The sequence below is a fragment of the Vipera ursinii genome (assembly GCF_947247035.1).
Source record: "Vipera ursinii genome assembly, chromosome: 1".
Taxonomy (NCBI): domain Eukaryota; kingdom Metazoa; phylum Chordata; class Lepidosauria; order Squamata; family Viperidae; genus Vipera; species Vipera ursinii.
The window spans coordinates 67,897,595-67,915,285 of record NC_139512.1 but is presented as its reverse complement, the minus strand read 5'-3'; the positions used below and the strand labels follow the sequence as shown (position 1 = coordinate 67,915,285).

Below are 17,691 nucleotides of genomic sequence, written 5' to 3'. Positions count from 1 at the left end.
AAGTTTCTGAATGCTCTTTAAGGGAAGTTCTATACATTGCAGTAGTCAAACGAGGGGCCATGCAAGCATGAGTGACTGTGAGTAAAGCTGCTTCGTCCAGAAATGAGCATTACTGGCATACAGCCTGAAGGTGTCCAAACACCCTCCTAGCCACCACTGCCACCTGTTCTTCAAACAGGAGCCACAATTCCAAGAGGATCCCTAGATTAGGCACTGAGTGTGTCTGGGGCAATGCTACTCTAGCCAATACCAAGGATAAAAGAGCTTTATTCTGAGAAAGACTAAAACCCCCTCTTGCTTGGATTGAGTCAGATCCCATTGCTTCCCATCGAGGCCCCTACATACTTCAGACACTGGGATATAGGACATCCAGGGCATCACTTAATAGGCCCAGGGTGGAAATATATAGCAAGATATCATTTGCACGTTGCATTATCCCAGATCACCGCACCCAGCAGCTTCGTATGGATATTAAATAGGAGAGAACACAGTAGATGCTGTCTCCTGGACTTCTCCCCTTCTACCGATACTGACCGATATTACAAGTTTCTGCAATTACCATCTTCTGCTGGTGATGAAAGAGGAAATATTTTGGGACATGAGTTTTTAGGAACCATATATATTGAACAAACTCAAGATACTTCAGATGCTCTGATGTGAATAGCAATATATTTATATTTCTTTCTTGCTTTCCAACAGATTTGAAGTTGTATTTCTAGACATCATCAAGACAACTGCAGTAAAGAAGACAGCTAGAGAAAATTGTAAATAAAATGTGTAGAGGAATAAATATATATATTAAAAGCCGATAAAAAACCATAAAAATATATTGTACATTGTTTTGTTTTTATTAAATAAATGGGATTGATTTTTTTTACATTTTGATTTAGCACTTACAATTTTTTTACATTTATTCTACTAAACAGTAGAATAAATGTAAAAAAATTGTAAGTGCTAAATCAAAATGTAAAAAAAAATCACTATTGTCCCATGTTCTCATGCGGTTATTTGCACAGTTTCTGATGTGAGGATATGTGTCAGATGTATTCTTTGTATTCTTCATTTTCATGATGTAGGTGTTTACTTCAGAATACTTGAGAATGTTTTTAGGAATGCAATTAATTTATCTTTGTTGTTTTATGATTAGGGTGGTAAATTGGGAGTGGTGAGACTCAAAATCAACTCTAGCCACTACTATGTATAAACACCGAGTGACTGTGATCAGTTATACTCCACCTAGCCTACCTGACAGACAATTAACATTGTGGAGTCCTTGGTGGTCTCTGAGTTGGTTGTTTCTTGCAGTCATGCAGACATGATTAGCTAACATGTGCACTGACCATGTTACTTAGTCAAGTAATGAAACCTCTACAAGCAAACAGCGAAGCTCAGAGACCACCAAGGGACTCCATGTAATTCAAGCTTGAGCCTCATAGTTATTGGAGAATTAGGATTATTGTGAAAAAATAGCAACATATGCTAGAGCAAAAATAAAAAAATACTACTCAAACATTAACATCATATGAGGCAGCTGGTGCATAGTTTCCATAATTTCATCTTACAGTGAATCAAAACAAAGCCTTCTCTAGAATCATCCTGGTCTCTGGATTGTGATACCTGCTAGATTAATAAGATTAATAAGATTAATGTCTTTGCTATTTTTTAAAAGCCACAAAACACATACATTTAAACAGGGTTTTCAACGTTGATTTAATGTTGATGATGAAGAAACTATGATAAGGCATAGGGTTTTTTTTTTAAAAAAAAATTTCTATTTCCTATGGCAACAAGATACAGGAAAAAAATTAATGCTATAGCACAAAATAGATGAATTGGAACAAACTGGAATAAGATATCCAATCAATACCATGTAGAACAATGGCCCATTATTCATGTTACATTGAGCATTGCATTGATCCAAATTTAAAACAAAACAAGATTATGTCAATAGGCAAGACTTACTCAGTGCAAGTAGGCAGAGAAGAATTTGTAGTAGTGATAGACTTTTATCTTCATTGAATTCATAGGCATAGTGACTGTAGTAATGAATTAAAGAGATGTCTGTTCCTTGGGAGAAAAACTATGAGAACTCTAGGAAAATATTAGTAGACAGAGATACATTATATACTGTGTAATATTAACATGTAGAGACACAACACACATCATACTGTCACTGAAGGTACATATTGTCAAGGCTGTGGTCTTCCCACCTGTACGCTACCCTTATGAAAACTGACCATCAAAAAGTCTGAAAAACTGATGCCTTTGATCGATTGATTGATTGATTGGGAAAATTATTGAAAATACCTTGGATCACAAGAAGAACACATTACTCAATACTATTTGAAGGAAAACCAGATTGCTCACCAGGAACTCTAACCATTAAGCTTCAATTTCCAGTGATATAATACAAAAGAAAAGAATCATTGCTTAGAAAATTTTAGAACAGTTGAAAAAGATGTTGACAGATTACTATTACTGATAATGATGCAAACACAAGCTCACAAGAACTCAAAGTAATTGCTGACATATATTTCTGGCACAATGATGTTCATTGGAAAAAAAAAGAATTGTAAACGAGAAGAGGAACAAAAATGTCATCTGGTAGGGATAATGTAGTGAATCCTGAAGTATGCAGGAGCTTGGATCTGATGACCTCTTAGATCCTTTCCAACTCTATGGTCCTATGAATCAAAAGCTGAGCCTCCTTGTGAAAAGTAGACATAAACTAAGATGGAATCTTTAATCTCTCTACAATTCTTTGGATGCCAGTAGGGAAATACTGCTGATTATATTGTTTGCATTCTAGGAAAACAAAACTTTTGAAATAAGAGACTTTGAAATAAATAAAAACATTTTAAAGAAGCCTTTGAGTGAGCACATGAGATCATTATTATGCAGCATTATGAAATAATGGATTGCATGTTAAAGAAAAAATGGGCGCCAGTACAGTATTCCAGGCAGAGAAATAGTAGAACAATATAAAATATCTTTTCTCCAGATCAATTTGTGCAAGTAGCTTGTTCTACAAATGAAACACTGGACTATGTGGGGCTTTTGAAGGTTCCCCAATACAAACAAAGCCCCACTACAAGTAAAAGCAAGGAGCAATGTTGTTTAGAACTTTTCTTTTTTGTTTCCTAACATTTTATTTGTAAGGAGTTAGAGAGAAGATTTTTTATGTAATATTTCTAACAATAGTGGCTACCACCCAGATAGAGATTGGCTTGTATGTAAACCCTGCTGTTGGTGCCAGGTCCTTAGGGAAGGAACATTAGTTCAGAGACATTCCAAATTGATATCTTTCTTCCTAAGCTAATGCTTTTAACATGACTCTGTCTCTAACATAGCAAAAATATGATCAAAGGTAAAATAAAAGGTAACTGTAAAAGTTTCCCCTGTCCAGTCATGTCTGATTCTAGGGGGCAGTGCTCATCTCTGATTCTTCGCTGAGGGAGCCAGCATTGTCCAAAGATGCTTCTGTGATCATGTGGCAGCATAACTATATGCCAAAGGCACATGGAACACTGTTACCTTTTCACTGAAGTGATAGCTATTTATCTACTTGCATTTGCATGTTTTCAAGCTGCTAGGTTGGCAGGAGGTGGGACAAAAATGGGAGCTCAACCCATCTCTAGGTGCTTGGGTCTCAAACTGCTAACCTTCCAGTTCACAAGCCCAGCACCTTAACCATGCACCCCCTCCACTTCAAAGGTAAAATTAGTCCCACAAACTAAAGGTATGCTCCGCTCAGTACAAGAGAAGCATAACAATGGAATTATTTTCAGTCTGCACTACTTAAATTTCACTAATTGGGTAGCATATTTGCACAGGACTAAGTCGGAGCCCATTCTGTGATATCCAACATACTACAACGGCTTAATATATTTAAACATTGCTTGTTGCAGTTGGTATGAAATGTTGCCTTTTTTAAAAAGAAAGAGAGCTCAAAACTGGACCAAAGTGGCAAGTTCAATTTACTGGACTAAACCGGGATTTTTAGTTTTAATTAATAAAGGTAACTGGGATTTTTAGCATTCTATAGTGGCATCGATCATGAAAAATATTATGAGGGACTTACTGTATATGTGACAAAAGCAATAAAAACCAAATGGCCAATAGAACTTAGTACTATTGAACAATCAGAAGTTCTGTTTCTCACTTGCTTCACTAAGTAAGAAATTGAAACTTCACATTGTTGATGTTACCAAGTTGGGTAATGAAATGTCTGTAAGCAAACAAGCTTAGAGGACACAAACAGAAGCCTGTTTAAAGAAGAAGAGGAGGAATTGTTAAGAGAGGCTTTAGGCCATGGGTTCCCAACCTTCATGGCTTTGTGGGCTGGTGGCAGCGACAGTGTAGGGGGATAGTGAATGTGTAAGCAGTGGGTGCGCCAGCTTCTACACTCAGCTCCATTTCTGTGAGTGACAGGTGCACGTGCCCACTGCTTGCCCAATGGAGCTTCGTGTGTAAGTGTGCACACGCACCACTTGCATAGTCTGTTTCTAAACAGGCCATAGCCTGGTAATGGGCCACAGCCCAGGGATTGGGGACTCCTGCTTTAGGCCATGTTGTATTGAAAGCTAAAAACGTTCAAATGAAATAATGCAAATATATTTTTATTATGTCTTTTGCGAGATGCTTATGTTTCTTTAGTCTGGGAATCTGAAGCAGAAGAAGACTAACTAGTTTTGAAAACAATGAAACTCACTCTGTATGCATTTACGACTACATCTGAACGTGAAGTCAACGTTAAATAGTTAGCTAGTGCTATTTTTGATTGCATTTTATAAGCCACCTTGATTATTCATGCAAGTAAAATTGTAAGGTATAAATAAAATCAATAAAAATGAAATTGTGTGGTTTATCCTTTTTAAAAAATATGTGTTATGCAAAAACAATCAGGGCCTCTGAGATCTGGAAAATGTAAGCTTTCTCTAACAGATTTTCAACAAGTACAGTGAAAAAAAAACACACCCCTTCCCAATCCTTATTCAAAAGTGGGGATGCAGTTTCTTAAGAGTCAGGAAGCTTGACTATTGATAATGTTGATAATGGCACTAAGGTTGTTGTTGTTGTTGTTATTATTATTATTTACAAAAAATGTAATGAAGCTTACTGGATGATTTGGGGCCAGTCACTCTCTGTTAGTCCAACCTATTTCAGAGGATCATGAATGAAAATTTAAAATTCTTTAAAAAAAACAATACAGGTAATCCTTGACGTACGACAGGCCATTTAACGAACATTTGAAGTTACAACGCACAGCCTAAAATCTAAATATCAATCCATTCCAGAGTTACAAACTTTGCAGCACTCAAAGGCTCAGCTAATGTCAATGTACACATAGTTGTACTTTGACAATAAAGGTTCATTTCATTTCATTTCAGTTATTTGCTCTTATGACTGACTGCAGAGATGCTGCAGCACACCTACCTACCTTTTTCCCTCCCATCCTGTCTGTCCAGGGCCTCTTTTGACAACATGCTGGGTTCCATGCACTTCTCCCCACTCCCCCACCACTATTCACTCACTTACCTTTTGATGAGCTCAGGAAGTCAGGGCAGAGAAGGCCACTCCCTTGCTGGTCCAGGTAGCACAATCAAGAAATCCTGTCACTTTGGCTTCCATTGCAATCTTTTCCTTTCCAGCCAGCATAAACCAATACGATTTCCTTTTAGCTCTCCCATCACTAGCTTAAAGCTAGTGGCACTAAGAAGTAATCACACCTATTTTGGTTTCTTTGCAAGCCTTTCCTCCCCAGCTAGTCTAAATGGGTAGTGATTTACCCTAGCTGGGGAGGAAAAGATTGCCATGGAAGCAAAAGAGATGTGATTTCTTCTTGACTCTACCAGTGTAAGACTAGTGTAAAGCTAGAGCTGGTGGCACTAAGAGGAAATCATGCCTATTTTGATTCCTTGCAAGCCTTTCCTCTCCAGCCAGCATAAATCACTACGATTACCCCATTGACTTTGCGTGTCAGAAGGTTGCAAAAGGTGATCACGCAGTGGTGGGATTCAGCCAGTTCGCCCCACTTGGGCAGAACCGGTAGCTAATTTTTTGTTGCCCCGGTCCAGAATGGACTTCCAGAAGTGGCATCCACACAGAGAACCGGTCGTTCACATATCTAAATCCTACCACAGTGATCACGTGACCACATGACACTGCAACTGTCATAAATGTGAGTCAGTTGTCAAGCATCTGAATGTAAATTGCATGACAATGGGGGATGCTGCAGTGTGGAAAATGGTCATCAGTCATTTTTTTCCGTGCCGTTGTATATTCGAACAGCCACTATACAAACTGTTGTAAGTAAAGGACTACCTGTACTTATATTTAACTTATTTATGGTGATGTTTCCCAACAGCAGCATCTCGTAGTATTCTGTTAGCCAAATGACTATTTTAAAATCATTTTTAAAATTTGTTCCAAGTAGTTAGAAAATCTTTTAGAACAGAATCAGAGGTATCACCAAAGTTTGTAACATAGAAAATAATTATAACAATGGAAGTTTGCATTAAATCAACCAAATCTTTATTACAGTCATACACCAGAGTAAGAAAGGTGGAATACAAACATTAAATCAGAGTATGTTGAAAAACATTGTGGAATGCAAGCTACACTAATTTGCATCCAAAGTTACAGTAGCATATTAATGTGGATTCTAATTTCAGTAGCACTTCTTAATATGTTTGACTAACACTCTGCATTTCTACTCTACTAAGTAGTTCAAGTAATTCTCTAAAAGGTACTCCTTGGTACGTTCTTGGATATTGAGAATTGTGAGTTAACACTAGATGAGCCACCAGTAACATTTGTAGCTTAATATTCAGTTTTAGAAGCTGTATGGTCTCAAATAATGGATAGTTGTACCATTATGATGTAAGTGATGGTTCACATTAACTTGACAATCAAATACATCCAAGCCAATATAATCTAATATATGGTAATATTCTCTATCTTTCCATTTCAATTTCTCATATGTCAAAAGGGATTGCAAATGATGATTAAGTTTGGAGTGAAAGAAAATCTGTGCATAAAGGAATTTGTATCTCAATGAGCCATACAGAATTTATATCTATGGAAATGCTCAGTCATCCAGGTCATGGTTGTCCCAAAGGTGCTTTTTCAAAAGGCAACTGGATTTTGTTTTTCTGTAGAAAATTAAAAAAAACACAGATTATAACACTATGTTCTTTGATTTTGTTTTGTAGCCCAGATCATCCTGAAAACATCATTACAAATGGAGTATTGGTGGTAATTGTGATTTATTTTTAAAGATATTTTCTAAAGTAATTGAATCCACAGCACCCATTAGAGAGCAAACAGAAATGAAAGGATTGTTTAGCAATTGCAACAATGTTGTATGAACTGCAGCTGATATAGATTTGGCATGGCTTAGAACAAGGACCTAGTCATTAGGCAACCCATAGCTATCTGTTTCTCCAGCACACCCCACTGTCTGGGGCAGGGGTCAGCAACCTGAAACAGTGAAAGAGCCACTCGGAACCGGTTCCCTCACAAAAGGAAAAACTGGGAGCCGCAAAAAAATGTGTGCGCATGCGCGTACATGCACACATGCGCAGAACAGGGTTTGATTGAAGAGTGGAGCCAAGGCAAAATATGCACCTACCCTGCATATTTGAATTGATTGGTTGAAATTTTTTAGTCCCGCCTTTTTTTTTTTTTTGGACTGCACATGGCAGAGGACTGGGAGCCGCGGGAGATGGCTGAAAGAGCTGCATGTGGCTCTGGAGCCGCGGGTTGCAGACCTGTGGTCTGGGGCGAAGAAAAGTGTAGTAGTGTACCAATACTCTGGGTATGGAACATTGTCATCTGGGGGTAAAACTTGCATGCCAACCTTTGCAATGAACTGGAACCCATAGTAGGCTTCCTTAATGGGAAGGCAAGGTTTAAAAACATTTGGAATGGACTCAGGATGGTGATAAAGAAAATGAACATTCTAACGAAGGGTATGAAGCAAATGTGCAAAAACATTTTTAATTTAAAATGGATTGTTCAAACCTTTCCAACTCTGTTCTGATCTTGAAACAGCATAGCTGCAATCCCACAATACTTCTGGAATTGGGGTAATACAGATAGTCTTTTTTGTGGATTGTGAATCAGTCTGAGTTTAAAATGTCTCATGTACCCTTAATTATAGCAATAAAATTTATAGGAAAAACAAAACCCTGCATCATATCTAATTCACTCATAAAATTAGGTGGAATTTCCTGAATCCAAGATTAATCACATTTAATCTCATACTGATGGTGGGGGCTTAAGCAGGAGAGAATCCCCATAGCCATAGATTCTCTCTTCTTTGATCCATCACAATGATTTCATCCTCATTAGTCTGTACCCTGCAAAATGGTACCTTAGCTTGTCCGTTAGCAAAATACATCACAGAGACCATTTAGGGGCCATTTAGTTAAAGTAACTAAATGCTAACTGTATTCCTTTCAGCACACAACATCTTCATAGTATCAGTAAGATTGAGCACATCACTCTTTTTACAAGTCTCCATCTCCTCCTCCTTTATTGATCATCCCATCTTCAGGTGATTAGTTTCTTTTCTTCCCAACTATCATTGAAAACGTACATGACAGAAATAATGTGACTCAGAATAAGATTATAATTATGGCTATTTAGTTCTCATTACAACTTAGAAATTATTGGACTAATGAGAAAAGTAATGAGAGATGGAGGTCACACACTTAATCTTGTGTGTTACAAACACTGCTATGGATTGGATATTCATGGTTGTTGTTGTTTTTTTTTAAAAAAAGTAGGATATTTTTTTAAATTAATGAATCAGGCAGTTTACTCCAACTCATCAAGCATCTATTGTGGATGTGTGTCCAGCAGCTTTAGTCATAACATACAGTTCAGTATAAATATTGTCTTGTGATAGAACCATATCTCAATAGCATAATACAAGTTTTGCATACCAAAGACCTCATGTCAAAACCATAGCATCTGTGATGGAATGTCCAGTTGGAGGAGTGTGGGAAATGTTGGCAATACCTCTGTGGTTTCTTAGGAATGAGGCAGTACAATCCAGAAAGGAAGGGGCCCCAAATAAGAGACTGCATAATCCTGAACTGGACAATGGAGGGAGAAAAAAATGTTCAGGGTAACCGCACCCTAGAATCTCCCAGGGCATGTCTATTAGGCTAGAAGGTTATAGCTTTAGTATGGCGAGATTTTGTCTATTAGGTCTAAACAAATAAAGAACTGGACTTGAATGAATCTTGCGGTGTCCTCTTTAGGCTTGGGCCTAACAGTATCTCCACTTAAGGTAGCAAGTGATATGGAGATGAAAGATCATGGAGACAGCCATTGCCAATCAGAATAGGCAATATAAGAGTAGAAGAACAAATACTATGACCTGGTATAAAACAGGCTCCTGTGCCCAAGATATATAATCAGATAGTATTAAATCTCAGGAATCATGAGATAGCTTCTATTATCATAAAGCTTAGGAACATGCAATGTTACCAACTGATTTACAGGTTCTGAGGAGCATGGGCATACCATATCTAGGCTGAAAAATCTGGACGAACACTAGATGGCAGCAAAGAGAAATAAAATCCCGAATTCTTTGCTGCTAGCTGGTAGTTGCTCAAATTTTTACAGCCTGGAGGAGGCTCTATCTATAGATCACTATAGAAGTGTCATGCGTGCAATGACTTGAAGTTTCTGATGGTAGTAACATATTTTTGAAGTAAATCCATTATTACTCACATATATGTGGGTCATATGAACTGATCTATATAGGCATGAATCTCCAGTTCCAATTGGTTGAGAGAAATAGAAGAATGGAGAAGGAAATTGGAGGAGCAAAAATCAATAGAAATTTTGGGAGAAAGAGAGAGTAGCTGGAAAGTTAGAAAAACACCAAATATAAACTTAATAGGTAGAGGAAAGATTCTTGTATTAGTTTGAATAAGAAAATAGTGTTTTTGACCAATGAATCTTTGTGTAACTGATATTCATTGCTCTTACAGTCACGTGAAGTTTCACGTCTGGAAGTCAGAGTGGATATTGAGAAACTGAAGCAACAATTCACAAGTGAGGTCATTGCATTATAAATTGATTTTGCCTGTGTTGCTCTGTGTTAGAACTAGGCAGACTAAAATGCTATGCGAGATGGGTGGCATATACATTTAATAAATAAATAAGTGAAAATAATCCTTTAATTATTTCAGCCTTTAATGGATGCATTCAGAACTGTATTGCATGTTACAGTGTGTGAATTTCTTATAGCTCATTGTCCTTACCTTAATACAAACAGTAACACCTAAACCCACTCTGAAGGAACCATCATTCCTTACCACCTGCAATACCTCTGAAATGACACTGATACTGACAAAATGTCATTTCTGAGGCATTGGGAGAAAATGTGGTGCTTACCAGCATGCTGATTTGGATCTCTGTCACTGCAAAATTTCAAACCGGTCAGTCCTAGAGGAGATCAACCCTGACTGCTCTTTAGAAGGCCAGATCCTGAAGCTAAGACTCAAATACTTTGGCCACCTAATGAGAAGGAAGGACTCACTGGAGAAGAGCCTAATGCTGGGAAAGATTGAGGGCAAGAGAAGAAGGGGACGACAGAGAATGAGGTGGCTGGATGGAGTCACTGAAGCAGTAGGCGTGAGCTTGAATGGACTCCAGAAGATGGTAGAGGACAGGAAGGCCTGGAGGAATATTGTCCATAGGGTCGTGATGGGTCGGACACGACTTCGCAGCTAACAACAACAACACTGCAAGTAGGGTGGACCAGTTTCTTAGGGAAAGATCATGTACACAAGTTGCTCTGCCATTTGTGACGGTAAACCCCCAGTAGTTTTTCTTTTCTTTTCTTTTCTTTCTCTTTTTTTGAGAAACTGCTCTTGAACTAAGAAAAATATTACTTTTGTTTCCTTGGGTTGATATCTCATGAGATGCTCCCTGCCACACACTTTTTAAAAATTGTTAAAAGAAATGAATTTGCCCTGAAAATTCAGATTAGCAGTATTTTATCTACTCCAAATTTCTGGGAATCTTATTAGCTGAAGCCTAGAAAAGTTATTATTAATATTGTTTGTTTTTCATTCTATCCACGTAGAAGGTGATTTAACACTTACAGTCAAGGGTTCTTTTGAAGAAACACAGAAGATTTCATTGGATCCTGATTCCAGTCAGTGTAGTAGCAACATCATTCAGTTTCACTGTATCAAGAATCATCAGTCAAATCTGGAGATCACATTACCTACAAAAATGTCTTGGTCAAAGGTATTGTTATCATGGATAGTACTTCATCAATGGTTATAGGGCTGAAATAAATGAAGAGGAAATTATTTTGACAAATTCTGTTATCCCGAAACAGTCTTTTCTTAGCCTCAGCAACTTTAAAGATGTGTGGACTTCATCTTAAATGTGTGGATTTCATTTTAAAGCTGTTGAAGTTGAGAAACTCAGTCCTGAACCCACTTGCTCACTTTGATTTGGTAGATTGAGAAAAAAGGACTGATTTTCCCCCCAACTTTTTTCTAGGACAGTTCTTTCCCAATTTGCCTCAAGGACAAGGTTTCCAAAATACAATCTTAATTTTTGGACAATTTTTAAAGTTTAAGCCTGTATCCAATCAGCCTTTTCCACCTGGGTTGGGAGCCAACCACTCTCTACTACAACTTGCTAAATATTGTAAAATCTATTCCCAAGAGCTAGCGCATCTTCTAGAGTAGATTTAGAGAAGGGGAATTAAGCTGCTAGAAAGAGAGAGAAAGACTAGAAAGTGGGAAAATTCTGATTGCGGAAGTGAATGCTGGTTTGCACCTTCAGAAACGTCATTTATTTTTATAATAAAAAAATTATCTCTCTCTTTCATCTAGTGTTAATCTGTATTTCAGCATGTAACATTTATGTATTAAATGTTCACAATTTTTCTTCTTTTAAGTGCTTATATGTATATGTATCTATTTAGCTGGCTTCATTTGAAGGAAATTCAATATGTACTTCTACTGTGATTTTGCCTTTGACTGAACTTCCCTTACAAGAGAAAATAATGCTAGGAGAGGTGAGCTCTTTTTCTTAAAGGAAACAATGGTGCATGAATTTAAATTAGAATTGAGGAACTATGGAATATGACAGTTCGGAGAGAGATTTATAGATAAATGGAGGTTTATAGATAAATGGAAAGAAATGTATGTACATATTTGTATGTATGTGTCTGTATACACACACACACACACACTCTCATGCTCCACCACTCAGATCCTGTGTTCACATTTTGGGGGTCCTCCTGAACTCCTGACTGCCAACATATACATACAAATATATACACATTGAGTAAGTATGTATGTATATATTTATAGTATCTATAGGCTGCCTCAACCCCTATGGACTTGAACTGCCAAAATTCTATGCCTACGATTGTAGAATGATCTGCCTCTAGACTAAAGTTACACTTTTCGGGTTTCTAATAATTGTATCAAAAGAAGTCCCATAAAACAAAAACCAACTACAGAAGGGGAATATTTTCATGGATACTTAGAAATAGAAAATCTGTTGTTTTGTTGTTAACATCAGATATAATTTCAACTGTACATTAGATCTAAAACTAAAGTTGATTTAATAACAAGATTGGGTTGTTCTTTATCCCTCCCTAATTATGAAAGCATAGCATAGTGAATGATATGCCTAATTTTCTATTTATTCCCTTGATTTTCAGAATGAATCTTTTGATCTACATGTGAAGACAAAAGAATGGTAAAATACCAGCTTTTTAAGATAACAAAGGAGCAACAACTTACATACTTTTATTTTAAAATAAGATTGTTTGATCTTTGTTCAAGGAAAACTCATTTTAATGAGACTGAATGTTTAAACCCGATTGAAATTAAGTATGTAAAGTTAGTAATGTCATTAATTTTCAAAATTCCCGTATAAATGAAATGGTGGCCTACTATTTTACCCTACTGTGACTGATTTCTGGATATTTTCTGGATATTTTGCAGTCTGCATATTTTCAACATGCAGTGAAACTCCTCCTCCATTTCTGTATCTTCCATTCCTTTTGAACATCCTTCATACTTCAAGTGCTACTGTACATTTCAATTGACCTAAGGTCACCATTATACCTCTGACTCACATTTGCCTTCCTGTGCTAACAATTCAAGCTCATTTTCTTTATTTCCTTTTCTTACTATGAGCATTAAATTATAGACAATGAAAGACAATTATAGACAGTTGGATACTGCATCCAGTTTTGGTCACCACATTACAAAAAGATGTTGAGACTTTGGAAAAATGCAGAGAAGAGCAGCTAAGATGACGAAAGGCCTGGAGACTAAAACATATGAAGAAAGATTGCAGTACTTGGGTAGGGCTAGTCTAGAGAAAAGAAGGACCAGGGGTAATATGATAGCAGTATTCCAGTATTTGAGGGGCTGCTACAAAGAAGAGGAGAGTCAACTTATTTTCCAAAGCACTAGAAGGCAAGACAAGAAACAATGCATGGAAACTAATCAAGGAGAGAAGCAACTTGGAATCAAGGAAAGTCTTCCTAACTGTGAGAACAATTAACCAGTGGAACATCCTGCCTTTAGAAGTTGTGGGTGCTTCATCACTGGAGTTTTTAAGGAGAGACTGGACTCTCACTTGTAGGAATGATATAGAGTCCCTTGCTTGAGTAGGGTTGGACTAGAAGACCTCCAACATCCCTTCCAGCTGTATTCTGATTAGATTAAAGCCATGAAATCAATAAGCCATGTTTTTCCTGTCTTTTCTAATTGTACAGTGTAATAGGGCCTATTATAGTAATATTTAAAACTTAGTTTGCAAAACACTAGCCTTTATATGAGGTTCGTACTTCCGAGGTCTGTTTTTTTTTCTTTTCCAACTCCACAAGGTTTTACCAGTCCCATCATGTAAAGATAATCCTAATCATATTTTGAGAAACAAAAAAAGGTCTTCAGTCATTCAGCTGTAGTATTCTTCTTTCCTTTTTGGTCTTCTTCCATGGACAGGAAGTATGGATAACCCCCCCTCCTGTGTTCTTGACCTTCCTCTTAGATGATCTAGGGAAGTTCTTCCTTGCAAAGTTACATCCCCGCACATGAATTGGAAGAAGGCATAATTTTATTTATTTAATTAATTTCTACAGCCGCCCATTTCAGTCAGTGACTCTAGGCAGCTTATAATTCCATAAATTAGCAGGGGATTTGATACATTTGGGTGATTATTCTTCATATTCTTGATCCATGTTCCTTGCAGAGAGAACAGTTCACAGTGGGTCTGGGCACCACATATTTATTGCAATTTCTTATTGTGGTAAGCCGCCAGCTATAAAGACCATTTGTTCTCCCCCCCCCCCAGGACTCAGCCCATTTTTTCTTTTATGGATCTATCAGCTCAGTTCTCATTCAATTTCGTCTATGAAAATTCCAAGACTATTCCTCTTGAGGGTTTGAAAACAATTTTGGAATTCCAACAGTACAGAATGTCTTGTACCTTTCCCCCCTTGATTGTGATTCTGTTTTGTGATGTTGATTGATCTTCCTCCTTTTGTAGAGGAAATAAATAGAGAATTACTTCCTCTATAAGCTCAATTGTAGTCTTTTTCTTTAGGAAATCTTTTTCGCTTTATTGGATAGATCTTTATCCTCCCATATGTGCTGAAATACAATCTTTTCCTTCTTCAGATTTTTTTCTGAAGCCCTTGTTTTAAATCAGAACACAAACATAAGTTCAGAGACTTCGTTCAATTTCATCACTGTTTCTTAAAGAGACATCAGTCTAAGGTTTTATTTCTTTTTTCCCTTTTCATATTCTCATTTTACTAAGCTTTGCCTTAAGAACAATACCTGTTAAAGATTGCCCTTGAACTCCATCCGCTAGGTCCAAGTGAGAAACACTTTTTTAGATTTCTTTTATGGATCTGTCAGCTCAGTTCTCATTCAATTGGATGCTTTATATTTGCAGCCTTTGCTTTTTTAGCAAGAAATATTCACTGATTCATTCATGGTGAGCAATCGACATTTCTCAGGGTACAGTTTTTGTAATCAGCCACTGTTAAGGAGATGAGCTTCCTTCCCCCATACCTGAACACACCACACAACTTCTGTGGTCATTTCCCTTTATTTCCTGACTCTTCATCCTGTAACGTCATGAGCAATCTCCTATTTGGTTACTCAGTAACATTTGGACATTGATCCGACAAAGCTCAATTTCCTTTAGCTCTTCAAAATAGGCCAGGTCAAGAAAAAGACATTCTGGAGATTTCAGGTACAGCTGAATAATTGTTATACCTGTCCATCTCCTTCTGAGAGCCAGAGGTAAATTCCTCTGGCTTTTTTCATTAATTTTTGTGAAGAATTCTGCAGAATTGATTACTATTTTGGAACATTACTGGGAGTTCCAGATCCTCTTCTATTTTTTTTTTTTACAAAATCCATTGTTATCCATTCTTATGCAACAAACTATTGTGGTTATACTTCTGTAAATAAATAGAAGGTAAATCTAAAGACTATTTAGTTACTGTAGTTGATATGTTAATAGAGGATGCATTGCAAAATGTGAATTATTATATTTCAGGCCTAAAGACCTAGACGAGCGCTTAGGGTATGGTTTGTGTGCAGAAGAACAAGATTTCCTAAGGAAGAGAAATAAATATGTGGCAGCTGCCCTCAAAAAGACTCTTCAGCTACAAAAAGAACTGAAGGATGATGAGGTAGGTCAAGCCGGGACGTACCCACTTTGTTTTATTGCACCAATAAGTTTAGAGCAAATTGCTAATTCCATTTATGAATTAGTGTAATATATTCTGGGGCAAATTGCCATAAACAGCAAAAACCACCCTTCTGTAGGTTCAGCAATGCCAAATATTAATGGGTATGTAGAGAGAAGTCAAGAATAAAGGAGACAAAAGTGCCAGTAAGAAGGATATAGGATTTATTCTTTCAACTGGAAGAAAATAAGCTGATCATCCTGGCTGCTAAAAGCATAATTTGAATAGCAACTTATTTTTACAGCTGGGTACAAATGGGGTCAAGATTAGGTGAATTGGGTAGACAATTTCTCGGAATGTCTACAGGGAAAGGAGAACCTCTGCAACAGTTTCTCCAGGGCAGGACACCTCTTTTTGTTAGGCAAGCAATCCTTGCGTACCTCCTTCCCTTTCCAGCGACCATTTGCAGATACAAAGGCACTGAAAAGTAACTTCACCATTGGGCTTCACATGACTGTTGCACAGTCCCCGGGGGTCACATGATTGGGATTTGGTTGCTTTGCAACTGGTGGGCATTTATGCCCATGGCCACATGTTCATCATTTGTGTGCTTCACATCTGGCTTTTGAGAAGCAAAGTCAATGGAGAATCTAGCAGTAAAAATCACAAGTCATGGTCATGTGATGTTACGCTTAGCAACTGTGTTGTTAACTATAGTACTATCACTGAAAAAGCTTCATAGCACTAATTCTTTCTGGATGTCTCTCCTTTGATCCTAATTGAAGTGTGGGAAGATAAGGAAGCTGCCCAGCAGTGTAGAGACTGCTGGAGAGATGATTGTTCAATGAAGAAGACACCATTCACACACACCCCTATGCAACCTCATAATTGAGTAGGTAGGAGAAAAAAAAACCACACTCCATTCACAAGCATTCTCCAATGTACAAGCATTTATTTTCCTTTCAAATAAATCTTAAAGTAACATTTCTTTTATCAACTCGAATGAGAACTGATAGGAAAAAATACAAGACCATTTGCCTGTATAATTTCTGTCTTTTTTATAAATATTTTATTGATTTTTAACTATAACAATGTCTAGTGCCTGGTGTACAGTGTGTTGTCTTGGTTTATATTTTAACAAGAAAAAAGGACAGTAATAATTAATTAAAGTCAATAATGATTAAATTTGTTAATTCCATAAATAATATATTAATTAATATATTTGCCCAGGTTCGCCTGGTGCGCCAGTTGCGACCCTATCTGGACCGGGATGCCTTGCGTACAGCCACTCATGCACTCGTGACCTCTCGTTTAGACTACTGCAATGCTCTGTACATGGGGCTGCCCTTGAGGATCACTCGGAGGCTTCAGCTGGTGCAGAATGCGGCCGTGCGAGTTGTGTTGGGGGTCTCCCGATACTCCCATGTAACACCTTTACTCCGTGAGCTTCATTGGCTTCCAGTTGCCCTCCGGGTGAGATTCAAGGTGCTGGTGATGACCTATAAAGCCCTAAATGGCATGGGTCCGGATTACTTATGGGAGCACCTGCTGCCGGCGTCAACTTCCCTTCATCCAGTGCGCTCCCACAGAGAGGGCCTCCTCAGGGTGCCGTCGGTCAGAGAATGTCGGCTGGTGGCCCCCAGGGGGAGGGCGTTCTCTGTGGGCGCGCCAGACGTTTGGAATCATTTACCGGTTGAGCTCCGGATGGCCCCTGACCTTCGCTCTTTCTGCCGTGACCTGAAAACTTACCTATTCGAACAAGCCGGCCTGGGCTGATGGGTTTGGGGTATTTTAATTGTAATTTTAATTAACTTTTTATTGTAATTGGGCTATTCCATTTAATTCTCATTTTAATTTTTTTATATTGTATTTTTATTGCATTTCATTGCCCTGTACACCGCCCTGAGTCCTTCGGGAGAAGGGCGGTATAGAAATTAAATAAAATAAATAAATAAATAATAATAGATTTCTTTGGTCTT

General features: G+C 37.7%; 1 protein-coding gene across 1 annotated transcript in view; it reads left to right on the top strand.

The window, feature by feature from the left end:
- LOC310632453 (cytosolic phospholipase A2 epsilon-like) overlaps nt 1-17,691 on the top strand; it is a gene marked incomplete at both ends in the record, with an annotated part of 57,724 nt that overhangs the window by 24,460 nt on the left and 15,573 nt on the right. Inside the window, 6 exons of the mRNA XM_083349674.1 lie at nt 7,215-7,257; nt 10,011-10,074; nt 11,111-11,277; nt 11,969-12,061; nt 12,716-12,753; nt 15,580-15,715. Coding sequence (XP_083205800.1) covers nt 7,215-7,257; nt 10,011-10,074; nt 11,111-11,277; nt 11,969-12,061; nt 12,716-12,753; nt 15,580-15,715 — 541 coding nt within the window. The remainder of the gene's footprint in view (nt 1-7,214; nt 7,258-10,010; nt 10,075-11,110; nt 11,278-11,968; nt 12,062-12,715; nt 12,754-15,579; nt 15,716-17,691) is intronic.